At 43.0% G+C, this 24821-nt stretch overlaps 1 protein-coding gene across 1 annotated transcript in view; it reads right to left on the bottom strand.

Moving 5' to 3' along the window:
• hic2 (hypermethylated in cancer 2) overlaps nucleotides 1-17386 on the bottom strand; it is a 32027-nt gene extending 14641 nt beyond the window's left edge. The window contains exons 1-2 of the mRNA XM_069182083.1: nucleotides 16957-17386; nucleotides 15847-16046 (exon numbers count right to left, since the gene is read on the bottom strand). Coding sequence (XP_069038184.1) covers nucleotides 15847-15882 — 36 coding nt within the window. The 5' untranslated portion in view covers nucleotides 15883-16046; nucleotides 16957-17386. The remainder of the gene's footprint in view (nucleotides 1-15846; nucleotides 16047-16956) is intronic.
• Nucleotides 17387-24821: the final 7435 nt, after the last annotated feature.

The following is a 24821-nucleotide window of genomic DNA, read 5'->3' as shown; positions in this document are numbered from 1 at the left end:
GAGGCAGTGCAATTCTAAACAAGACAGCAAGGACAGGAAGAGACCAAAAGCTTTTTGCCAATGTGTAGTAATCAGGCTACACTCGCAATAAACCCTGCTTGCGGTTCTGAGCTGCTACCAAACTCCAGTGTGGTTTTCTGCCTGAAACAGGAAATTATTAATACTGCATCTCTTAGCAGGCTCTCAATGCAGAAATGAGAAAGGCTCCCAGAGTTGCCCTTTTCAATAACCTTTTCTCCACCCCATTCAATTTGGAATAGTCAAGTGCGTGAGTTTCTTTACAGGCAGTCGGCTCACAGTTGTAAACCCCACCTCGGCACACGGGGAGAGTGAGGAAGCACAGACAGGCTCCTCTGAGCCCTCGCAGACAGCGCTGCCCCGTGCTGGAGGGTCAGAGCTGATCTGAGGAGGGTGCGTGTCCCCACGCTGAAAGGGCCGTGAGCCTGCAGGAGCCGAGAGCACCCTGGGTCAAACAGACTATTCCCACCACAGCCCCTAGGAGAATCCTCGACACAGTCGGCCAGTGACGTGACAGGCTCGAACCTGCGACACCTGGATCATAGTGCTCAGTTTCACTTAAAAAGAATGAAATGCACCTAGACTCAGGACAATGTTTAGCTCTGAGTGGAACAGGCTATGCAAACAATGACTAAATATCTCCCTTCTCACCAGTAACTCTATTCAGCAATTGAGGTCGGAGCGAAGCTTGAAGAGGCTCCATGAAGAACTTGCTGAATCTTGATCTACAGATGCAAGTAATTCTGGCTGTTTGGAACTAAAAAGCCTTTTGAAAAAAAAATCCTCATCTCTGTTATCTATTTTAAAGTAAGAATCTGACAGGCTCTCAAGAGGGACGTTCCTGCTGGCAATATAGAGGAGTGCAAATCACCACAGTAAATGTCCACAGGGGTGTGAAGAACAGTTAAACCCAAAAGCAAAACTCACTGTTGATTTCTCACTATATAGCGGTGTACTGGTGCTCAAAACCGCAAAGGCGGGGAGCAGTGCTTTTATTTAAAGCACCAGCATAAGTTTAGATTGAGCCTAGCTGGGCACGACCGAAAAACCGTTGAGAGATATCGTGCTTGTCGCTGGAGAACGACTGACCACTCCAGATGATGACAAAGCCTGTTATATTTGAAAGGAAGTGTGACAGGTCAATAGAACATCTTGGCGATCTTAATTCCCTGCACGAGCAGGATGACAAAGTCTTTGCACGATTATACCAAAACAATATCACCGGTGTTTTGATGGTGAGGCAAAGAGCAGAAGTACGAAATCACAAGAGAAAAAGGCTAAGCTATAGGCAGCAGGCAGGCAAGTTAAAGAACAGACGATACTGGCTGTTAATTGGGAATTGACTAGCTCAGGGAAAACAGAAAGGAGGTTTTACTGCAGGGATGGACAGTGCTAAACAACATTGTCTCTGCTCAGACAGAACACTGAGGAGCTGCCTGAGTGCTGAAGCACATTCCTGCTCCTAAAGACAATTATATGAGCAATTAGAGGCAGTTGAGATTTGGATACAATGATAAGGGATAAATGTGCCCACTCAGATTTATGACAATGGAATTAAGATTAGTTTTTCTTTTAAGCCAACTGACCATTTTTATTCAGTCGTTCATTCATAAGGCCCCTGTCTGTTAAGTAGGAAAACAAAATTCCTAATGGGTTAAAGCATTGACCTTATAACAATTTGAAAGGCTTTTAGATCCTGAATGAAAACATACAGGAAAGGTAGACTGGACATGCTAGGAGCAAGAAAACCATGAGGCTAAAAAAATGCTCGGCAATACCACTGAAATGAAGAGACCATGAGTACCATTACTAAAGGGAGTAGAAATGAAAAGGACAGGATGAAAACAACTTGGAGAATTAGTCATTCCTGACAAGAATTCCTTGTTTTTCATTATACCTTATTGATGATCAAATCTTGGTTGTTGGAGCATATGACCATATTGTCAAATAGACTTAAATCACACCTCAGATAATACTGCGTTTTTCTGGATGTATCCCCTGGGCTACTCAGTGATCACCTGTACATGCAGGAGCAGCCAATGGATCTGCTATACTGGGGCCAACAGGAGAACATCAGCTCATTACGGTAGCTGTACAGTAGGCTCTGGCTCAGCTACATGAACAGGCGATAGTAGAAGTTTAACAGGACCAGCTTTCTAATTCATTTCTTCTGGAATTTAAGTGCTCGTTTGATTTGGAAGCTCCAGTCGCGTCTTTGCATCCTGGCGACCCCTGCAGCGCCTTGGAAGGGCACAAGGAAGTGTTGAGGGGCTCCTCCATTCGCTTTTGAGCCACTGCCAGCAGGAAAACATGGGGGGGGCAGGTCTAGTAGCAGGAGAGGTTCCTCCCTTATAGATGTCGCTGCCACGCCCACCTGCCCGGGGGGGTTCATCGGACCACCGAGAGCTCAGAGAGCGCCGGCCGACTAACCACAGTCACAGTCGGCTAGTGACATGTCCCGGGTTCGACCAGCTGCATCCCAGAATTCAACCTGAGCTCGGAACAAACAACTGTACTAGCTCAGCCACCCAGGAGTCGCCCCTAAATTCACTGATGTCAGTTTGGGATGCATCTTAAACCCTCAAGTTTGCTTAAAGAATCTCGCGCAGAGCGCGGCACACTGGTGTGCACAGGCTATATATAACTGCCAGCAGCTCTGGGATTAGAGCTTTTAAATGTTTCCAGTCATTTTTTAATTAGCCATTTCCAAAATTTACTGTAAGTTATTATTATGCTTTAAATGACGTAAAGGGGATCTGCACTTCTAACAGCATTATAAAATTGCTGTAATTAAAAAAAATCTGTCATGCTGCAACAATTTAGCCCACCAATTCTCTGACCGACTCGAGGTTTAAGCGGAGAAGAACAGGCTGTTTCGAAGAGAAGAAAAACTGTTTCGAAATCAGTCTGTAGGACGGGGCCCTCTTGTAGGTCTTTTCAATTTCAATGAGGTTCTTTTTGGTCGTGCTCAGGCTCGTTCAGACGAGTTCCGGGGTTTTCCCTGGGTGCAGAGATTTCAACAAGTCTTGGCGTTCAGCATGGCTTGATCAGAAAGCATAAAAGACTTCAAAATCAGAAAACAAAATGAGGACTCCAGTGAAGGAGACGAAGCGCTGTAGAGAGTTGAGCACGCGCAGTGTTAATGAAGAGGAAATTCCTCTCGTCCAGCTCTCGTCCAGGAAAAGGAAAACGGAGGGCTCGGAGGCACAAAACATGAAATACGCTCCTGGACAACTACAGTGTCTACTTCAGGTCACTTATAGCACATAGGTCAGTAAAACACTCAAAGTAACAATTGCAGAACATCTTCAGAATTATCTTCCAAGTTCCATCCTTAAGGTACCACAACGAGTCGTGCAAAACCTATAGTGGGGCACACAACACACCGTTACACTTCAGCACAACACTAATTCACAAGAACATGCAGCACAAACCCGGCCAAAGCTCCCACAGGTGTGATCTGACTGCGAAGTGCCAGACGTGCAGCCCTCATCTCCACTGGTAGACTCATCTGCCCTAGCTGTGAGAAATCCAACCGCCTCCCGCCCAGTGGTGGAGATCCCAGCTGACTGAGCTGTGCCCGGTGTGCAGATGCATCCACCCTGCCCCTCCCCGGAGACTCCGCTGGGTCACGTGAGCCCGTGATAGATTAGGGTTCATTTCCATTCAGCTGAAGACACGTGGGCGCGCACACTACATGGAGTGCATACACAAGTGTCAGACCCCCATGGGTGTGCAGGTTTTTAAGGCACAAGCAGGGTACAGAAGACAGCGTGCATTCGGCGCCGTTTACAGAACCCAGGTAATGCTTCTAAACTGTCCAAAATCACAAAAGAACAAAGGAAACTATGAAAATGTGTCATTACAAAACCGTAACGTGGAACACTACTAATCTAGATCCCCTCCGCATTCTAATTTCCTCCAGCAAATGTTAAACTTTCTACTCTCTCACCTGGTAAATGCGCAGCACTTTAGCTGAAAGAGCAGAGAGACTGGAAATGCTAAAAGTAACCTGTTAAGTAAACATGAAGTGATGAAATGTGAATCAGACTGCAGGATTAGAGTTAATTACTCCCACGGCCAGCGCCAGCGAGCTTTAACACCACGACTGTTGTGTAGCAGACTCCGCCTCGCAACACTGTTGTCTACTCTTTGTAACAGAGCACAAAACATTCATGGTGCGCTACGGATGAGCCAGAGCTTATTCCTGGTTTTAAAACATCGCATGTCTCGTCAGGAGATAAAAAGTTTTAAAAAGCCCTTAACATTCCTGCCTGTTTTAAATGGACGACAACACATAAGCAATTCCCTTCATGTTTGCCACTGCTTTTTAAAACTCCACAGCTAAATACCATGAATTTGTTCAACATTCCTAAATGGCAAATCCAAGATTGATTCATAATTATTCAACAGTCACAAGACTGATACAGAGGCTCAGTTCAAGAAGTCCCATCCAGTTCTCTCATTGCATTCAGTTTTTAGCTACATAACTAAATTAAGCTGCCTAATTGAACCAGTTCAGTTCTCCTCGCAAAACTTGTGCTGCCAACACTTCGGTAAGAACTATAGAAATCTGCAGTCAGAAACACCCATTAGGTGTTGTAACAGGTCTTGTCTGTTAGTTGCCAGTCCCTGGCATAACAGTATTAACTTAAATCCTCACGAACATGCACACTGGCCAAGACTTTCAACAATATTAGAAAAAGTCAAATGCACACACACTTCGAGATGGAAACCTTCAAGCCATAAAAACGATAGACCTGACTTTCAAAGATCAAAGATTTCCTCTCCAATTCAAACTTTCACTTCAGAAAAGGTGTTGCTTGGGGGGGTTTGATCAGGCCAGAACAAAACACCAAATGTAAAAAAAACAAACCATGATTTTTTTAAAAACCTTTTCTGCTCTACTGCTCGTGTTTTTTTGCGCTTCGAAATGAATCACAGCACGCTTAAAAAAAAAAATTCAAGCGTGAAACTGGCACAACCGCCAAACCAACTTAAATTGTACAGCCAGCTGGGAAGATTGCTGTGGTGAGACTTAAAGAGTTGTAACCATTCCAGACCGCATATTAATGTGCTGCCTATTGGCGAACACAGCGAGGGAGGATGTCAGGTTGTGGTGAAAAAGAAGCCTGTTTGGGCTGTGCATCACTAATGACAGGCTTGCGAGTATCATCACAGACTCCCGTATCATTAAAAAGACTTGCATCTGCACAGCAGAAGCACTATTTACTGCCACCTGGATCCGAAATCGGCTTTCCAGAGAAATATTCATTTTACCAATGATCTCTCTTCAGCTGATCTTCAATGATCAGTCTTTATAGCTACTCTCTAAAAAAGGCTGTGCAATGATTTATATGTGCTTGGTAAACTGTCAGAGATTCATCTTTGGCGTTTACTGAATACATTTTGGCCTCACGAATGTGTAATTACACTTTCTGTAGCAAATGAACTACAGCTGCCCAGCATCTTATATTCTACAGCTGTGTAAATCAAAAGGTGAGGGCTGAGGTTACTTCAGTGAAAAGTATGGTCAGGAGTATGAAGTGACTTTTTTTTTTGTAGAAACAGGACAACACTGCATTGTCCCATTTCTATACCTACAGTATAACAAAGAACCTGCATCCCCATTTTTCTTATGTTATAGGAAAGAATCCACCAAATAAAGATTATTCAAAGTCTTCCAATCATGTTAAACGGAGAGATAAGCTTGGAGAACACACAGGCTACACCTCCAAGCTAGTTTAAGGCCACCATCTAATGCAATCACAGCATAAACACCCACAATGGTCTCCGACACCCTCAGCTCTTCCCTGAACTGCGTCTCCAGGAATACTTATTGTCCCGATTTCATGACTTAGAGCTCCAGCTGACACAAGCTCTGGACCTGCACCTACAATCGAAACCAAACTCGCTGACCACCAGCTCCCAAACCTCCCGTCTGGACTCTGCTATTCCTAAGAAAACTCCTAATCTTATAGCAGCACTCGAACTAAACATCAAACTATCCCATCCGTCCAGTTAGTCTTTTACTTTTAAACAAAGACATGTGATAAATGCCAGAAGCTTATTTTAATACTGCTCTTAACACTCGGGTAGAAATAAGGAAAACTTAAAAACGGAAGCCCACAAAAACTGAGAATAGCGTCTCCATGAAATAAAAACATGTGGGCACATCTGGTACCACACGAGGCACAGTCTTCCCCTCCCTTGAGCGCACACTCTGATGGGTGGATACAAACGGCATTCACCAGGACACTGCGGGCACGAGCAATGCAATGAGGTGGGCACAGCTGCCCTCCAGAACTGGCACGTGCCACGAGGGTGCGGAGCATCATTCGCCGAGGTCAGCAGCCGAACGAGTGGCCCCTTCACCACGTTCCTCCTGCCTGAGCCCTGATCTATGCTGACATCACGGGAGGGGGGAGGGGAGGGTGGGGGGTTGATACAGCAGCTCGGAATGAACTCAGCCATGGAGCCGTGGCAACGCCAAGCCCAGGTGGAGAGGAAGAGGAAGGGAGGCACCCAAGCAGAGCTGCAGAGGTGACCTCTACCGGCGCTCGCAAAGCCCCACGGACTGGAACAAGGCGCACATCAGCTGCGGAGCAGCATGGCTACTGAACCACATCAGCGCACTGGCGCACACACCCAGAGTAGGCAGCAGTTCGGCCCTGCACAGCACGAGAGAAAAAACCTGCTGCAGAGTGAAACACTACAGTAGTACCACACACAAGCCAGGAGCTGTTAAAGCTGGTATTTCATCCTCTCGGCGTACTCTGTTACTTTCTTAGCTTACCCTATGCAGACTCTCTCAAAATCCCCATTGCCAAGCTCAGAGAAGCATCTCATACTGAAACATCCACAGACTGACCGAATGAGGCGTTTTCCTCCCCGCTACTCCAGAATGCGTTACAAGCTGTGTGATCACAAGCCGTTTCTGTTTACTATAAGAAGGTGTGCTCTCGCGATACGAACGCACGGGGCTCCTACAATTCAAACGCACGCTTTTAGAACCCGCAAATAACCTCTAAAACATCTGGCTTCAGCACATTTCTCGTTGCAAATGATGTGAGGAACTTTGCCCGTTTGGAGTCCACTTTCTCCACGGACAATACCCTTGAAAGACATGGACAATGGAAGAAGCAAAACCAGTTCACAGCCCGAGACCAGTTCAGTGCCTGTTCATTCATGTTCGTTTTTATAAACTGGACACAGCTGTTGTACGGAACTGCAGTACAGCTGCATTTCTGGCCAACGGCTTTGTACATTTTTAAAACCATTCATTTACATCCCACTGCAGCTAAACTCCGAGACCGTTTCCGAATCTCTCAAAATTCTCAAGAAAAGTTTGCTTTTTAAAAAAAAAGTTTAGAAAAGAAAAGGCAACACAACCAGGGACTGTACCTTCAAACAAGAATTTTCAGATTACAGCAAACTGCAATGCTATATTCAGTAATTAGACTTCTTACAAGCACTGAGACTGAATATTGATTTTACACCCCTACCAAGCACCTTGGCATTAAACCGACAGAAAACTGCCAAGTTTTGTTGAAGATTTCCTGATTGAAAACATTTCTGAAATACACTGCATATTTCACCAGCTATCACTACAAAGTGGGGTGAAACGTATTTAAGGGGGCAGAGAGAAATGCTACAGATCTGAAAGATGTGAAGCTCTGTTAATCAATTTTGAGGACTGTTAAATCCATTTACATCCCAATGCTACCATAATTACAATGTCTCGCGATCAATATCAGCAGTGTAGGTTCTTCCATTTCCTAATTCAAGTGCCTGTATTATTAATGATCCCTTGCAGTTCCTCCAGTTCATACAGAAATGATGGAAATAGAATTTCAGGAGGGCTCTGGAATTTCCTCTGTAGTGACATCACATGCAGAAGGAAACAGCTGGTCAGAAATCCCGTTTTTTCATCTGTTATCCGCCCTGTCAAATAAAGGATCCAAAGTTGTCCAATCATGCTAAATAGTGAGGTTATCTTGGACACGCATAAGCTAAACCTGCAAACTAGTTTAATGCAACCCTCAAAGCATCTTCTTGGGAATCAAAGGGAACAAGACCTAGGGCAGTTGATGAGGACTAAGAAGAGCTCATGTACTGTATGAGGCTGATGATTTGCTAGTCAAAAGAATACTGACCCTATATAGGCCTTGCCATTTAAATCCTCCATGATTTTCCTATTCAGCCCAACCCATCCTGCAGCTACACACAGACTGCTGTCACATGCAAAGTGTCCAGAGATCCATGCACTGCACATAAGCATACACCGACACCAAAGAGCTCTGTATATCATCTCCCCCATCACAACCTCGCAAACAGGTGAAGCGATTCCAAACAGGCAAGACACCTCTAACTGAGAGCTGGAGAACCGGATGCCCCCTGTTAAAATTTAGGAAGCATCCCAGTCTTCCAGAAACAAAGGCGAGTTCTGCGGGCAGTGGGCAGGTGGGGGAGCCACACAGTTCATATCCTCTCACACGGCCTGACTGAGTCCTCTGAGATATCTAGGATGAACAGAGCTCTGCACCCTCCTCCGCCAAATAAGAAAACTCCCTGGTGACAGAAAACACTGAATCAAGATGACTCTATACTCATAGCACTTCACCGACTCTATAAGACCTCGCCACCGTTTTTGAGCCCCATTTCAGAATGACACCTAAAACTGAACCAGCTGATCTGTCTTTCAAAAAAACCCACCAAATCCCATGTAACAGCGTTGGACAATGCGAGCAGAAATATCCTTGGAGATTGCAGAAGCAAAGATACTTTTATACCTTATCATTCAGGATAGCTAATAATATACTGGTAACTGGGAGTCTCCCTACAAAACTGTTAAAATACTGCCCATGAACACAGCTCACGCATCATCACACCTACTGTTTTTATATGTTATACTACAGTACTCCTTCTGCTGGAATCTGCATGGTCCTGGTATTTTATCTACTTTGTCTGAATCGCGTAGTCATGTCTGAATGTCAGCTGTAGCCCTATCTAAGCGATCAGAAGCGATATACTCTCTGTAGAGTCACACACCCACATTTTTAGAACCTAACACCTGCTAGTGCATGTGATGGGGGGGGATTTCTGGTTCCTTTTCAACTCCTACTTCTTTTCTGACGAGATACGTTATCTGTGTCTCGATACCAGTGACTCTAGTGACAATTTTCCCTCTCTGTCCTCCTTTGCTAGTAAAGGAGAACAGCAGTTGTGCACCTTCTGAGTGGTGGATAACGTACATATCAGGAATATAAAACCCACTGAGCACCAGTTTCCACTGGGCCTGAGGCAGGCTAGTACCAAGCACAGTCTTTTGACATGCTCAGTGCCAAAGTTATACATTTAAATCCGAACCCCAATCAAATCAATATCTATGAAACTTGAAATATTCAACTCGTTTGGTGGATTGGCTTGTAGTGGATTATGGAGTGGAATGCAGACAATTCAGTTCTGAAGCCATATCAAAGTGTTATAAAATAGCGTTACTTTTAGACTTAAGCGCATCAATTCATAAAGCCTTTTCAATTATTTCAAGCACTAAATAAAAGCCTGAATTATGTTCGAGGCAAAAGTCTATAAGGCGAAAGAGACCTTCATCTCATCAATTAGAGATAACGTATTACTTCAATTAATGAATTAGACACTGGGCGTTAGGTTCAAACACCGCTGGGTTAACCCGTGTGCCTCTGCTGCTAGCTAATATCAAACAGACCACAGTGGCAAACATAGTTTAAGCACAAAACACGTTTTTGTAACACTTCCTTCTTGATGCAATATCAGTAACACTTCCATTTGTCATATTTCAAAATGCAAAAGTAACATCTTAACGCACACAGGGTTTTGACTGCATATAGCACCTTTCATAAGCTCATCCCAAGGAGCTGTACAAAAGAAATTGAACAAAAAGGGTCTGATTAGGCAAACCTCCATTACACTAACATATATGCGACTGCCAATCGTTGTCTCCAAAGACTCTAAATCCAACTATCACTGTGCCTTTCAGAATTCCACCAAATATATTAACGACAGATAGTGCTGGACTTCGATATACTGCAAAAATAAGACGATACCAACAACAAACACTATACCAACCCATTGTATATAGGAGTGTCTCCAGCGGAGGGGTTCAGTCAGACAATCCTATCCCACAGAGCACTTAAATGTAAGTTCCTGAAGAGCATTCGTCAGTTTGTTTGGTTGTTATAGGAGGCCTCTTTACTACCAGTTTCAATTCCAACATTCTTCTGCGACTGGAAAAACTTTTAAAACCCCTTTTTACTTTTAAAGGCTCGGGTACGCGTAAACATCGAGGTTCAGTCATTATATTTCACTGTACGATATGAAACATATAGACGTATTTTCTTTGGTGGAAAAAAAACATCCGCACTGTATTTACAGCGTATAAAAATATACTCAGCGAAGTTTTGCCACATAATTGCTAGTTCATACGGTCTTTGTAAACAATACTCTTCATGATTAATAAATATGATTGGTGTGCCAATCGTACTTAAAAGACAAGAAATTGCTAATTCCTTCGGGTAAATTCCCCCATGCAATAAATACACCAGTATTTTTTCCCAAAATACACATGATAACAGGGTACGATTTCTAATACAGACAATACTGCTGCCCCCGTTTCAAACTAACAATTGGTCTTAGCGTTTGGCGGAGAAAAGTAAAACTATCAAATGAAAATATTGCCACAGTCGTGTTTCCCGAAATATTTTTTAAATCCATACTTTACCTGATTCAGTGAATGGCGCCCATAATAGCGTATTGTAATTAAATTATCCAATTAAAAAAAAGGCAGCGTCGATTGTATTAATCGATTACCGTTTTCGTCAGGTCTGGCAATTTGGAAGCATTTCGATGACCACTTCAAGTTAAAGCGTTAAAAAAAGATTCATTTCGATGGTCTAACAAACAATTCGTGTACAAAAAAAAACCAAGAAAAAAAATCACCCTTTACTGGATCGCAAACAACGAAAAAAAAAACCCAGATCGTGCCTTAACAGGACAGCAGGCTTGGAATTCAATCTGCCAGTACACCTATAAAGATTATTGTTTTCCTCGAGGGGAAACTTCATACCGCAGAAAACATATTCAAAATGCATTTAAATAAAAAAAAATACCACGCTTGCAAAGGGGGAAAAAAAAACAAGGTTGGAGCACTATGCTGGTCGAACAGGGGGAAGAGAAAGACCTCGTTGCGTTAGCATTTGCACTGCAGGTTTAGCAAAGACAAAACGAGCAGATCACATCCTGCCAAGCTGGTATTGCTGGCTCTCCAGGAGTAGGCACTACAGGCGAGACCCTTTTTGTTGGCATTCGCTTGCCACAAATTGTGCAAGAACCGAGCGACGATTCGGGCAGCCCACGCGGAGTCCGACCCACGGCCGCGCGCGGCGAGTTACGGCAAGCTTAGAGACGTTGAAAAACAGAGCCGGAGCAACATTTTGGTACCTTAATACATCTGTAGGAGCGTTCTCAATTTACCAGCCTGTGTCTCATCTCACAGCCTTCCGAGCGCCATCTTGCAAGCTTGTGACGTTGGGAACTCACCCCTGACCCAAATTTGAATAGAAGCCAACCGAAAAGGGGGAAAAAGCCACTAGCCTCTTTGCCAGCAAGAAGCGTCTCACCCAGTCCTTGGCAGATACTTTGTACCCGATTTGTTTTCCGCGTTTACCACCCTGTCCTGTAATCTGTATTTCAATGTATCGAGCTCCAGTAACGCGTTCAGAGGTGTGTAGATGTTGCAAATATAATTACATGTATAATACAAATATACCGAGCCGCCCCATACCCTTCCAGTGCGTATGCAGTGAAACCGATTTCATTAGAAATATGCCCACAGATTCAGTAAAGTATTTATTGATTCACATGTAAACATCAACATTGTAAGATGTACCGAACATTTGCAAGATTTGCCCCGAGTGTTAAGAAAAACGCAAAGAATTGTTACATATTTCGAGGAGGAAGGTTTTCGCCCTAGATGCATTTATACACCCCGGTCACTAGCAAAGAAGCTGTTAGAATCTTTTATTGATACATGCAGTTTTTATCTCACATGGGTAGGGCTCATTACAAACAAAATGAATCCAATGCAGAGACAGATCATTAAATACCCTTTCCATCAGATAGCCTGTGACTCCGGCGGAGTTGGTTTTGGGGCTGACGCTTACGTTATTAAAAAATACTTTGTTTCAGTGTTGCAATAGCTCACTGCAAGGGCCGAAGAATTGACCTCTGGACAATGTTAAATACTGTGCATAGAAATATTGTCCTTTAAACACGTAGTTCTTAAAATAATTCAAGAAACCAGAAGACCCCGTGTAACACCGGGTGAGGTCTACTAAACGTCATTTTACGTCCCATGCTTTTGAATCATTTCCTCAGAGGGTCTAAATTGAAAGCAGTCTATGAGCTGCAGGAAAATGTATCTTTTTTTCTGTTTCTTCGATGTTTTGACAAGTGTAATTATCACATCGGCGTCTCCGGTGAATTTCAATTCGCTGCACATGTCCGTGACGTGTACGTGTGTATTATTAGCGTGAGAATTAGAAATACGTGCCGCCTGCCCAGCTACGAGCTACAAACGCCACTTCTCCACAAATATATATATAGCGAGACGCAGGGCCGGCAATGTAGTTCAACAGCTACGTTTTAGTTCCTGTTTCACTTGAGGCCCAGGAGCGCTTGAAACCCACGTAAGGTCGGTTTTGCGGTGTGTTGTAGACACCTCGGCAGAGGGGAATTGCCTGTACTGGACTCGGACACGCAGCTATCAAAGGGCTTCATTAACGTGAGCTCACCCGCAGATCCCCCAAGCAGATGTTTCTAAAGGAAGTGAGGTCACCACCCAGAACACCCCCCTCCCCCCTCCACTATAAAAGCTTGGCCCAGTAAAATCTACACGTTTTTCCACTATTGTCCAGTCTCTCCCTCCGATTTTTGATTTTATTTTGACCAATGGCTACGGAGTGGTGTGCGTTTTGTGGTGCATGCGAATTCCAGTAGCTATCCATATCAACCTTCGAATAAAAAAAATAGTATTTGCAGGGATACGGTTTAGGGAGAAAAGTCTATGCAGACTGGTCTGTACAGACATCCACTAGTTTTATAATTCCTACATGACCTGAAAATCACATATTGCAAACGGAGTTTCGGAGTAAATATGGATCTGCAAGGGTCTCACCTGGAACATGTCGACCACTCATTAATGTAAAATAACACAAAAGTATGTCAGTTTATAGAGCCGTCCAAATAAGATTTGTATTCCTTGCGAAAAGCACCTAAAATGGTGTACGTATGAAAATATATAAACCCATCTGGGTTTACATACAGATCTTATATGGTCTTTACCTTCATATCGCCTTTCACCTGAGTACAGTAGAATAATGTCGCCCCATAGCGACCCCTAGTGAATCGTGACAGTTTTTTTATCGTACCTGTGCGACTTGTATTTGCAAATGCGCGAAATAAATATCTAGGACACGGAGCATACTGTAATAGCACAGAAGAGATTTAATTAATTTCGCTTTCTTAATAAACGTGCAGCTATCAGTGTGTTGACATTTTATTTTATCTTCACGTACTTCAGCTCAATGGCTCTTTCTCCAGCTCTTGAGTGACTCCTAGATGTTCTGTTTTTAATTTCCACTGGGACCCTTAATCACCAGTGCTAATTGGTGTTTATAAACGAGCTTCTTGCTTGATTAGACTTTTTTATGCACTCAGTCCTTTTATAACTGACCTAATAAAACACGTTATTTCCGACAACGCCAAAATACTGAAATGTATGCAATCGCCCTTCGAGTTGGTCATTAAGAACTAACTCGGACTAAAACGTTCTTAAGAGGAGATAATTTTATAACGAATTTACAGACGGGACTGACCATGTAGAACTCGCCTTCAATGTGTGTGTTTTTTATTTCCTTCTATGTAGGTTCACTTGATAATGAGTGCAGCTCTGGGCACTCCGATGATACCGATTACAATCCTCCTCCAGGTTTTTCAGAGCTGAGAGAAAATGTAAAAACGCGCCTGTACGGAAAATCGAAAGCTGTCTGCTGGCGATTAAGAACTTGTCGAGAGCAGGAACCAGAGAGCAGCGTTATTATGATGCTTCACTTTTTCTTCGAACCCTTGCTTTTGTTTTCAAACACTGTGAAGACTATTAAATTTACCCCCCACTTAAAATCTCTGATACACAAAACTCGTTTCCAGCATTTTAAATGCAAACTAAAAGGATTGCCATTTGAACCACATTTTCACTTTGGAAAATATACGCGACTGACGATGTTGGTGTGGTGAAAGTTTCAAGGAACGTAAAAAAAATAAAAAAAGTTTCAAGGAACGTCTCTCGCAGAAAACGTGAAGATAGTGAAAGTCTATTACAAAGATGGCCTCTTCCGACACCTTGTGGTTTCTATGTAAAATGCATCTTCGTAGACACCATTCGGCCAATGGTAAACATGACCACACGGCTCATCCACTAATTCTCCTTAACTTGGTGACTATATTGGAACAGCCGCCGGCGGCCGTGGTTACAAACATACGCTAACTGTATTAATGTGAGAGCTGTCTGCTCAACAAGTAAAATATCTAGTTCAAATTGGGTTCAGACATATTTTAGAAAATTGACACCTGAAGAAGGCTCCACGGCCGAAACGTTGTGTTCTCTTTCTTCTTTTTTTCAGCATGGAATAAACCTATTACTTGTTCCTTTGATATTTTAGAAAATGCCGAGACGGCTTTACGTGCTTCAGAACACCTACACGTGTTGCAGAGGTGCTTTCACGTTGCTACAAAATGGCTACAAGTGGCTCAGAGACTTTGCCGGAGAAGCTGTGTCTTCTATGCCCGAGGCAATGGGAAAAAAAACCGTACCCCACCCTCTGTGCACACTCACGCTTTCACACCACTGTTGTGAAACAAAGACAGATGTTCGACCAAGCTGGGACTCGGTATTGTACCGAAACCTTCTCCCCGCTGTGAAGAAACAGTGTTCGGGTGCGCTGTGCGAGTGGAACAGTGAGCTCCAGCCCTGGTTGGTATCAGGGCGTCTTTCAAGACCAGATCATGGGATCAATTAACTACTAACCAAATTGCTGCTTGTACTATTGAGAGAAAGACTTTCTCCTCCCCAGGAGGGGCAAGTTGTTTTACAAGCAGCAGTGTTATAGTGTACAGACGGACGGAAGGAAAAAAACGACAGAAACAACAAGATACATATTAACATAGAAGGTCAAGTGTTAAGGGACGATATGGCCACAGGTATGAACACGCATTGTTGTGCATGTTCTTTGGGGAAAGTTGGAAAATCACCAGAGGCTGAGCCAGAGGCAACTGCAGGCGTCTTTCCATCAATAACAACAGGAAAAGTTCAGGATCCCTGGTGTAGCTGATCCAGACTACATAGAAGAGACCCCTTCTTTACTCTCTGATACGTCCCTAAGGACAGAAGGGCACACAAATCCCATATTAGCTATGAATGTTTATGGAGAACATTAGCAACCAGCTTAGTTGTCCAGTTTTTAACACGGCGTTTTATTATTTCCACATTTAACACACACACGATGACATTTTAAAAGTGAAGAGTGACAGCGATGATAAAGTACATCCTCCGACAGAGACCCGGCGCGTTAGAACAGACGGTGGTTTGTGAATGGGTTGCACGTCCATCTCTTTTTAGTTTTTATACTTCTTCAACATTTCTTCTGGCTTCGAAATAGTCGAGCTATCTTTAGAAAGGTCGGAGTAGGTGAAACAAAACGAAGTAGTCTAAGCATATATAAGCAAAAAACAAACCTGTTTTCTGTAACGCCCGGTGAAGGACTCCATCATCACATTAACGTAATAACTAAAGCGCCCCCGCGTCTTTCTTAAAAGGAGGTGAAACACGCATAGATTCTAGAGAGAAATTAACCCCAGATCAGGACTGTGCTCTGGTGACATTAACCACATTGACAGGTGATCCACTGGCCGCCTCTCTCGGTTCTGGGTTCACTCTGAAAAAACAAAGACGTTGATGCTATTAACACACCAGTTAGGAATCGAACAACAGACATTAGCGTTAAATGATGGGGAACCGCGGATGGGATTCTGGATTCGTAACCACAAGGTTGTGGGTTCAAACCTCAGCTAAGACACATGCGTTTAGGTTGGTACTTCACCCAAATGAGTCCTGGAAAGAACTCAGCTGTGCACGTGAAAGACGCTTTAGATAAAAGCGTCAGTCAAAATAAGTAAAAAATATTGTAACGCATACGGCCGACAGGCACTGTGTAAGAGCCGGCTTACCAGAGCGGTGACGTCACCGCCCTTCCCTGTAATAGCAGGACCATAGTCGCTAAACTGGGGAGAGATCACTCTTTTCACCAAGCTGGGTCCCTGTTGAGTGACGCCGGAGTCCTGGGTTCGAGCCCCCGACGGTGCGGGGCCGACCTGATGCAGCAAGGGCGCCTACCTGAACCCCGTTGTGTTACAATATTTAGAACTAGATAAGGGTAGATTTTCAGTGGAAATCAGCCCTTTTGCTAATTCATTAGACTTAATCACATATTTGTGAATATTTCATAGCTATAACTCACGAGCTACAGTGATACCAAAGTTGACTCTCGTCCCGTCTAAATTTGAGAGACCACAAATCGATAAATCGTCTCATCCCCTACACTCGAATGTAAGATCACTCGCCAGTGCTAGGCCAGCTGTCCAGAAGTTGTGCGAAGTGAGAAACGGTGGATATCTCCACAGCTCTTTTAAAATGAATGGAAAACTCGGTGACAGAGCTCAGTGTGTTAAAGTTGAGCGGTGGGGTGTACTACAACTGCTAAACCATAGTCCCGGTAAGAAGACGGAAGCATAGCTTTTCTCCGGCGAAGCTGAGAACGGACACAAAGTTTAAAACCTGGATTTTACCTTCTTGTTGGGCAGAAAGCTTTCCAGACTTTGGTGTACAAAGTTTCCCTCAGCGGAGCGCAGCCCCGAACGTAGAGCAGAGGCGTGATGACAGCGTTCACCCGGGGCAGAACTCTGAGGGGGTCGCTCCCTTCGTTTCTAAACGAGTAACAGCTGGAGCCCAGGAAGTTACAGACGATAATGTGCAGGAAGATGGGTAACCAGGTGGCTAGGAAAAACACAGCCACCACAACGATGAGGTAGACGGATGATCTCTTGCTCTCTCGCTCAGGCGAAGGCAGCTCCCGTTCCAGGTGGTACTTGGCGATGACGTATAGTCTGATGTTGAGTCCGATCATAATGACCACCGTGAAGACGTTGCAAACAAACGTCCCGATACTGGTGACCTTTTTGGCCGCGCTGACCGTCACTAGATTATTCACCCCGACAATGAAGAACGCATAAACCCAGATACATGCGATCACCACCGCAGTCCGGCCGCGGGTCATTCTCCGGCCGTACGCGAAGGGCGCCGCCACCGCGTGGTACCTGTCCGCCTGCGCCGCCAGGATGACCATGTACGACAGGCCGAGGAACGTGGGCGCGACGTAATACGTTCTGCTCGGGGAGTCGTAGTGGTCCTGAACGTCCAGGACGCCGACGTAGTAATACGACAAACCCGAGCAGACGTCGCTGAAGCAGGTGCTTAACATGTACATGAAACGGTTCTCGTTCCTGAGTGCCCTGTTGATCGCGATGGAAAGAAAGACAGAGAGGTTCAGAGAAACTATGGCAGTAGCCAGAAGTATGTTAAAGAGAAACAGCAGCACGTTACCAAAGGTATCCAACGGCAACACCGGCGAAAGTGACATTATTATCAGAATTAGTAGTAGCAGCAGCAGTATTTGTAGTAGTAATGTTGTTGCTGTTGACGTTGTTGTAGAAACTCGGATGCCAATAACAACATCGTATATTAAACAGAAGATTTTTGAAAAGCCAGCTACTCACCCCGAGTTTGGGCTCTTAATTTGCAAAGGGGGCCACTTGGGAGCTGAAATCCCATGAAGTAAATTGCAGTGGGCTAAACCCCCATCTTTTTCCTCAATAGAACTTTGTCTCAGGAGTGTGTTGAGCGAGAGGCGACACCGCCGCCTGTCCCTGGTGAAAAGGAAACCTTGCTTGCCTGCCGGCGAGAGGTTCAGTTTAAGAACGAGGTGATCGAGCTGCACCATCTGCCTGTCGACTTAGTTACAGTCACACGCAACGAGGAGTCTCTCACCACAGAGGAGATCCATACGGTGGCCTGGCGGGTAGACTGTTGCTTCGCGCACAACTCCGACCTGTGCCGACTGCCACTTCTGTGTTGAGTTGACACTTTTTCCGTGTGCTCGGGTTTCCCAACAAAAAAACACACGCCTGGTCTCGACCTACTTGTATCTCCTGGTTTCCAGGCCCTTTTCAGGAATAAGCAGCTCTTTGGCGATGGACGGACAAACCTGTTTGCTAATCCGCACGGTTTAATTGTGATTGAACTGCAGGGTTATATTTCTCGCGTGTATATTCTCAGCAGGAACACATTCTCAATGAACAGGATGCGAAAGTCTATCGATCTGCGCTTAATTCGGGAAAATTGTGCGTGTTGCTTAAGCGGTATTTTAGAAGTACTGAATTATGCTTTTCTTTTCGATTTTGCAATTTTAAGTTTCTTAATACAACATCTGGCAGAATAATGACATCGGACACTGGCACAGGAAACCAGAAACATATGGCCGTTCTGGTTGAATCTTATCTTAATTTCATACCGAAATTGTGTCGTGAAAAACATCGCCAAAGCAGTCATGGACCATCTGGAACACTGTAACAGACTGAATACTTTATATTTCGTTATGTTTATGATTTTTAAAGTTCGAGTGCATTTTTGTGAGTCTTTTATGTATCAATTCGTCTTCGTATCTGTACTGATGCGTCCTATATTGCCACTGTTTTCAAAGTATAATTAAAAACTAACTGATAGGAACAAGAATCGGTTGTTTTTTAGAACGAAGAATGTTTTTATTCAGGCGTTTGTATGTGATAAATATCTTTAACTCTGCAGTTATTAGAAAATAGACCTTACTTACAGAAAATTAGAAGCGGCAATAATAGGACACTGCATATTATATTCCTTTTTCTGTTTAAATGATTTCGGGATTACCACCCAAGAGAAATTTCGCCACCATCGTCACACCCACTTTGTCTCACGTTCCCAAGTTAAAGTGAGCTGATCGAAGGAGCTCTCAAAAGTAAAGCCTGAAATACTGTAAAATGAGTATTCTATGAAACTGGATTTTGATTGCTACAATTTTTAATATGATCTTGTTGTAGGAATAGTCGCCCAAAACACGTTTGTCAGTATTAACATTCTATGGAATGTTTTCTCGGTAAAAACCAAAAGTAATTTGGTTGTGAAACAGGCAATTTACAATGAAACGTGGCTCATTTTCCCATAAAGCGAGATATTTATTAGCTGATGTTTTATTCACTTTTCATTTTATTAAACATGTAATTAACACCCGGCAGTTATTAGTTCAAATAAGTACGGTCGTTATTTTAAAGAGGATGACCTCAGACTTCTCCAAATTCGCCCGAAATGACAGTAGGTAACATTTCAAACAGGTAAAATGCCAGCACTACGACAAAAAGGCAATTACGGTAATTTTTGTATTATTCATTTGAACCATTTGCATTTTGACTAATCGCGCAAACCGTTTAAAATACATTCATCCCTCGCTATACACAGTTGGTTACCATTAAAATAAACCTCAATGTCTCCGATGTGTTCCACGTTTTCGTAACTGGATATAAGCCAGTTGAGTTGGGTACTTTTCCGATGTATTTGAACAGTTTGGCGCCATAAATGACCATCGTAATCATAAATTACAACAACTGGAATTTCCAACACTTCTCTTCGCATGGTCTCTATAGTAAATGTGAACAATAAATATTGCATGTACCAATCGCAATTTCTTTCTAAACAAAAATAGTTTATGTTAATAAATCATGTACAGTCAAAGACAGAATAAAGCCCGTTACTGTAAAAGACGGAGTATCAAGCTGTTCGGTGGTATGTCTGTTGTGCATTCATAGTGCGCATAGCCAGAATAAAACATTTCATTGTATATAATGTTAAAATACGTAAATCAATATTATGTTTTTACAAACTATGCATTCTAAGTATTATTCTATACCACAACTAGTATAATACACCTACATTTTCCAATACGGTAGTTAAGACGACTACTGTCGAGTGTTTTACTGAAAGTTAATAAGTTAAGTGCTCGATTAAGGAGGGATGAATGTATAGTAAAATAATACATAATTTGGTGCTTTCACCTTCACAAATAAAACTCTGTATCATTTAGTTCCCTCCAAAAGTGTTGGAAAAAATTTTGATTTATTGTCATGTTTCTTGGCCATTGATGAAGTAACTCATATGCCAATGAGCCAGCATTAGTTACCTCTTCAATAATACAGCATGGCTGGATCACTCATCTGTATGTTATTATTTTTTACTATATTATTATTATTATTTTACTATACATTCATCCCTCCTTAATCGAGCACTTTACTTATTAGCTTTCAGTAAAACACTCGACAGTAGTAGTCTTAACTACCGTCTATGACTGGAAGGTTGCCGGTTCAAATCCCGCAGCCGGCAGAGGATTCCTACTCCGTTGGGCCCCTTAGCAAGGCCCTTCACCCCAACTGCTGCAGGGGCGCTGTACAGTGGCTGACCCTGCGCTCTGACTTCAGGCTTCTCTCCCTGTCTGTGTGTCTGTGTGTCTCATGGAGAGCAAGCTGGGGTATGCGAAAAGACAAATTCCTAATGCAAGAAATTGTACAGGGGTAATAAATTGATGCTAAGTTATGTTATTGATCATGTAATAGATGCTGGCAGCCGCAGAATGGAATCTGAAGTGTGTTGCCTTATGTAGAAGAACATGCTCCCATATTTAATTGGATGCGCTTCGCTTTGCAGCACGACAATAAGTAAAAAATACAACCAAGGCAACCGAGGAGATCAGCAGGTGAAAAAAGTGGAAGATCTTAGATGAAGTCAAGCTCCACATTTAAATCTAACTGGTCTTGCAATTTACATGCTGAAGAAAACATGAAGAGATAGAAACTCATAGTGTCGGCGCCAAAGAATCTCATAGGATTATACAAAGCCTATTGACTTTCACTCTCTGAAATGATATGATCAAATGTATGCATGGCACTAACCAAAATAAAATTATAGTATATTATACTGCAAATTATTATTAACCTACGTTTTCTCCGTTGTTAATACATACAGGACCCAGGGAAGCTGAACGTCTTTGGAGACACCCGTCTATTAAACCTGGTTTGGAATTCAAATGCTTGTATTTTAAGATTTGTCGCAGTGGTGTAAACGTTTTTTTTTTGTAATAACAGGTAAAAGTCTTTAGCCTAGAAATCGGTTTTTGCGAGCTCAATAACTGGACGAGTTAATTCCGAGGAATTATAAACTATTTAAAAATAAATGAGGGTTCAAATTAAAGTATGTCTTAATTTAAAAAATACAAGTTTGTATTAATACTAATTAAAATGTAATGTCATTACACAAGTGTACAACGCCCAAAATGTCTAAGGCTAATTTTGCCTGTTTGATGTTCCTAAACAGAATTAGATACGCCGATATAACGGGGTCTTTACATGGATACCACAGCGATAATTATTGTCGTTGTTCATTGTTTCCTTACCAACACCTTTTCGTTAGTCTCGGGATTCATTCTGCAAAACGAAAAAATACTAAATTAAAACGTCAGAGGTGCCATAAGAGGTATGCTTGTTGGTTATTAGATCATTCACTGGAAAACACTAAGTCCCTGGAGATTTATTTTGGCCTATTTTATTATAAACCATACAAATACATTTGCATTTTTAGATTCTTAAAAGAGAGAAACTTGCAATCTCGTCATTTTAATCCAAACGCCTTACACTTACAGCTATTAACTACTGTACCTCTGTAATTCCGTCGTTTTGTTCTTTTTTAAGACGATTTATGCTGCCTGGGTCTACACTAATTTGTTTTAACGTTTTGAAGTGTCGCCGCAATTCACAAACGCAGGACGAATACACCACCATTTTACACACCACTGGAGACACATCGTGAATTAAGAGGGCTGGAATCCGTGGAATAAAAACAAACTCGGAAAGAGAAAATACTATATTTGCGTAAACCGTTCTCAGTGAAGCTGTCTGACAGTGGAAACTTCGAAGACGTAGTGCCATTTCTGTGATGAGCTGTCTGAGGTACTGAACTCTTCCGCAATTTTTACAGTACATTACCGACACGACGACAACTGATTGCTTTGTTTGCTAAATCATCGCAATAACGTGTTTTTCCCCTCATAGATACAGTACCCATATTTGTGTAGAAACGCCCCAGTGTCTCAATTTCTGCCAGAATGTGTGATACTCTAATTCTTAACCCTACGTAGTAATTAATATCCTTCCTCTATTGCTCGTTTTCGTCAGGGGATAGTCAAAACTAAAAACGTAAATATGAAGTCACCTTTTTTGTTTACAGTCTACACTAATAGTGGGGGATTCATTGATCTTCTCAATTATAGCACTGTCCTTCCTAACAAAGGTTATTCAAGATCAATCAAGACCTATGTTCACAGAGCCTTTTGCACATCTAAAATGTTGGCAGAATCTTTTCTGAAGGTCATAAAAGTCTGTCTTGAAATTAATGAGGACTAAGTAGAGTCAACCACCTGTTCCAGTTGGGACTCACTGTTATCTTGTTCTAGGTTATATGGCATGAAATATTTAATGAAAACAGGCACATGGCTATTAGTGTTGGTCAGGATTAGTTTATCTGTTTTGAATTCAGTCCATAACATTTATTAAAAAAAACACAGTTTAAAATGATGTAGGTAACTCAAGATGGCTTAATGTTTCTGTTTATGTGTGGAACTAACCAACATAGCTAATGAAACGAGTGTATGTATATACATATATGTATACTGTATATATATGTATAGGCAGTAACACAGCCAAAGACATTACAATGTTGGGGAAAATGAGGATGTACAGCACTGATATGTAAACTTCTTCCAAAATGTAAAATGGTCTGCCTTTAAATCTAATATCTTCCACATGAGAGTAGAACATCTACCCCTACATTTGAAGAGGTTTCCTTCACCTAAATTAAAAACCTTTAAAAACTGTAAACATTTCTCAGTCTCCTTTTTTGTTGCATTTGAGTCCTGCCATCCTGTGGAACAAAAAGGCACCTTCAGCCATGAAAAACCACTCAATTGAGTTCATTCTAATGAGAAAGCAGATAGCATGTTGTATCACAATGTTCTTTGAACTACATAGTCTCTATTCTCCTACATGCTCAACAATGGTAACTTCCAGTTTCTTATTGAATCTTCCATTCTTTGGATTGATCTACTCATGAGCTTTACACAATTCATCTAATTAAAGTAAGCGGCAGATGTACTCTCCCAGAGCTATTGCAGCAGTGTGCACATTCCATCAAAATGAGTTGGGGCAAATAGTGCAGAAAGTGCACTTCACACAGTGTAATGGCCCTAATTACAGCCATGTAATCATCACTACCTAATTATTCTCACATTTGGAGAGCATTTGAAAGTGTCACGATCGTAAACCCCTCCTCTTAAGGACGCTCCAGCCCTTCCTTGTTTTACACTCATCTCCCGCACCTGCCTCCGGTTCCTGCCCCCTGTCCTATAAAAGCCAGGTGTTTCTGCCAATCTGGGCTCAGCTTTGGAAGGTGGAAACCTGAAGCCCGCCTATCAGGAGTCCAGGAGCGATTCGACGGCATCGGCTGCATCACGGCATCCTGACTTACTGAGTCCGGGATTAGGGAGCGTCTGGTCCCGTTACCCCCTTTTATACCCCCGATCCTCCACCGGATCCCGCTCCGGCTTTTAACTCTATTTGTCTGTCACGATGGATTACCCGGTCTTGGACATCTGCTACACTCCTGGATTTGCCTCGGCCACACCTCCCCTGAACACCAGCGCACAGTGGACACGCCCCTTGCATGCCTTTTTCCCCCGTGTTTTCTTCTCTCCCCCCGGATTGTGTTGTCTGCATAGGGTCCTGGAAGAACGCTTCGTGACAGAAGACCATGCATGGGCAGATGAGTGAGAAGATGTGGGGCAGGGAGTTCAAGAGTAGGAGTACAGAGTATTGGATGTGATGTTACACCTGAAACCAGGCCAACAGTTCACATATAAATCCCTTCAGGCCCTCTACTCTCCTGCCCTTAGGAGGTCTGCCATTTGTTTTTTGCTTTTTACTTTAAAAAACTGGCTCCAGTGTTCAGTGCTGTTAAATGGCAGACAGACCTCTCCTCCAATCAGCACTAACCTTCAGCCAGGTGTGACACTGGGTACCAGCAAGTCAAGATAAATTGATGGACCCTAGGCAGGTGTCGAAATGGCAAGGAAACCGTTAAAGGGGTGACCCACATTTGTGGTCAAAAGGGAAAGCAAAAAAGCCCAAAAGCCAGAAAGTAAGCAACAAGTCTTCAATATCCAGTGCAAGTTCCAAAAATTGAGGTCCAAAAAAGTAATCCTAAAATCCATAAACAAGGGAGCGGTCCAATAACAAGAAGGCTCTGATATGAAATCCACAAAGCACAACCCAACACTGAGCCAAGGTAGAGGCAGACGGCAGGGTTTAAATATACAGGAGGTGAGGCGTGGTGATGGATTAACAAGGCCTGGTTAACCCACGCCTCCCCAGAGTGGATGAAGTAAGCCGAGACCGTGTAGGCGCCCTCTGGTGGCTGGAAGCCAGTACTGTAACACCAGGAGGCTGTGTTGCCCTGTGATGTGTTA

Source organism: Lepisosteus oculatus, chromosome 22 (assembly GCF_040954835.1).
Source record: "Lepisosteus oculatus isolate fLepOcu1 chromosome 22, fLepOcu1.hap2, whole genome shotgun sequence".
NCBI lineage: Eukaryota > Metazoa > Chordata > Actinopteri > Semionotiformes > Lepisosteidae > Lepisosteus > Lepisosteus oculatus.
This window is presented reverse-complemented; position numbering and strand designations above follow the sequence as displayed.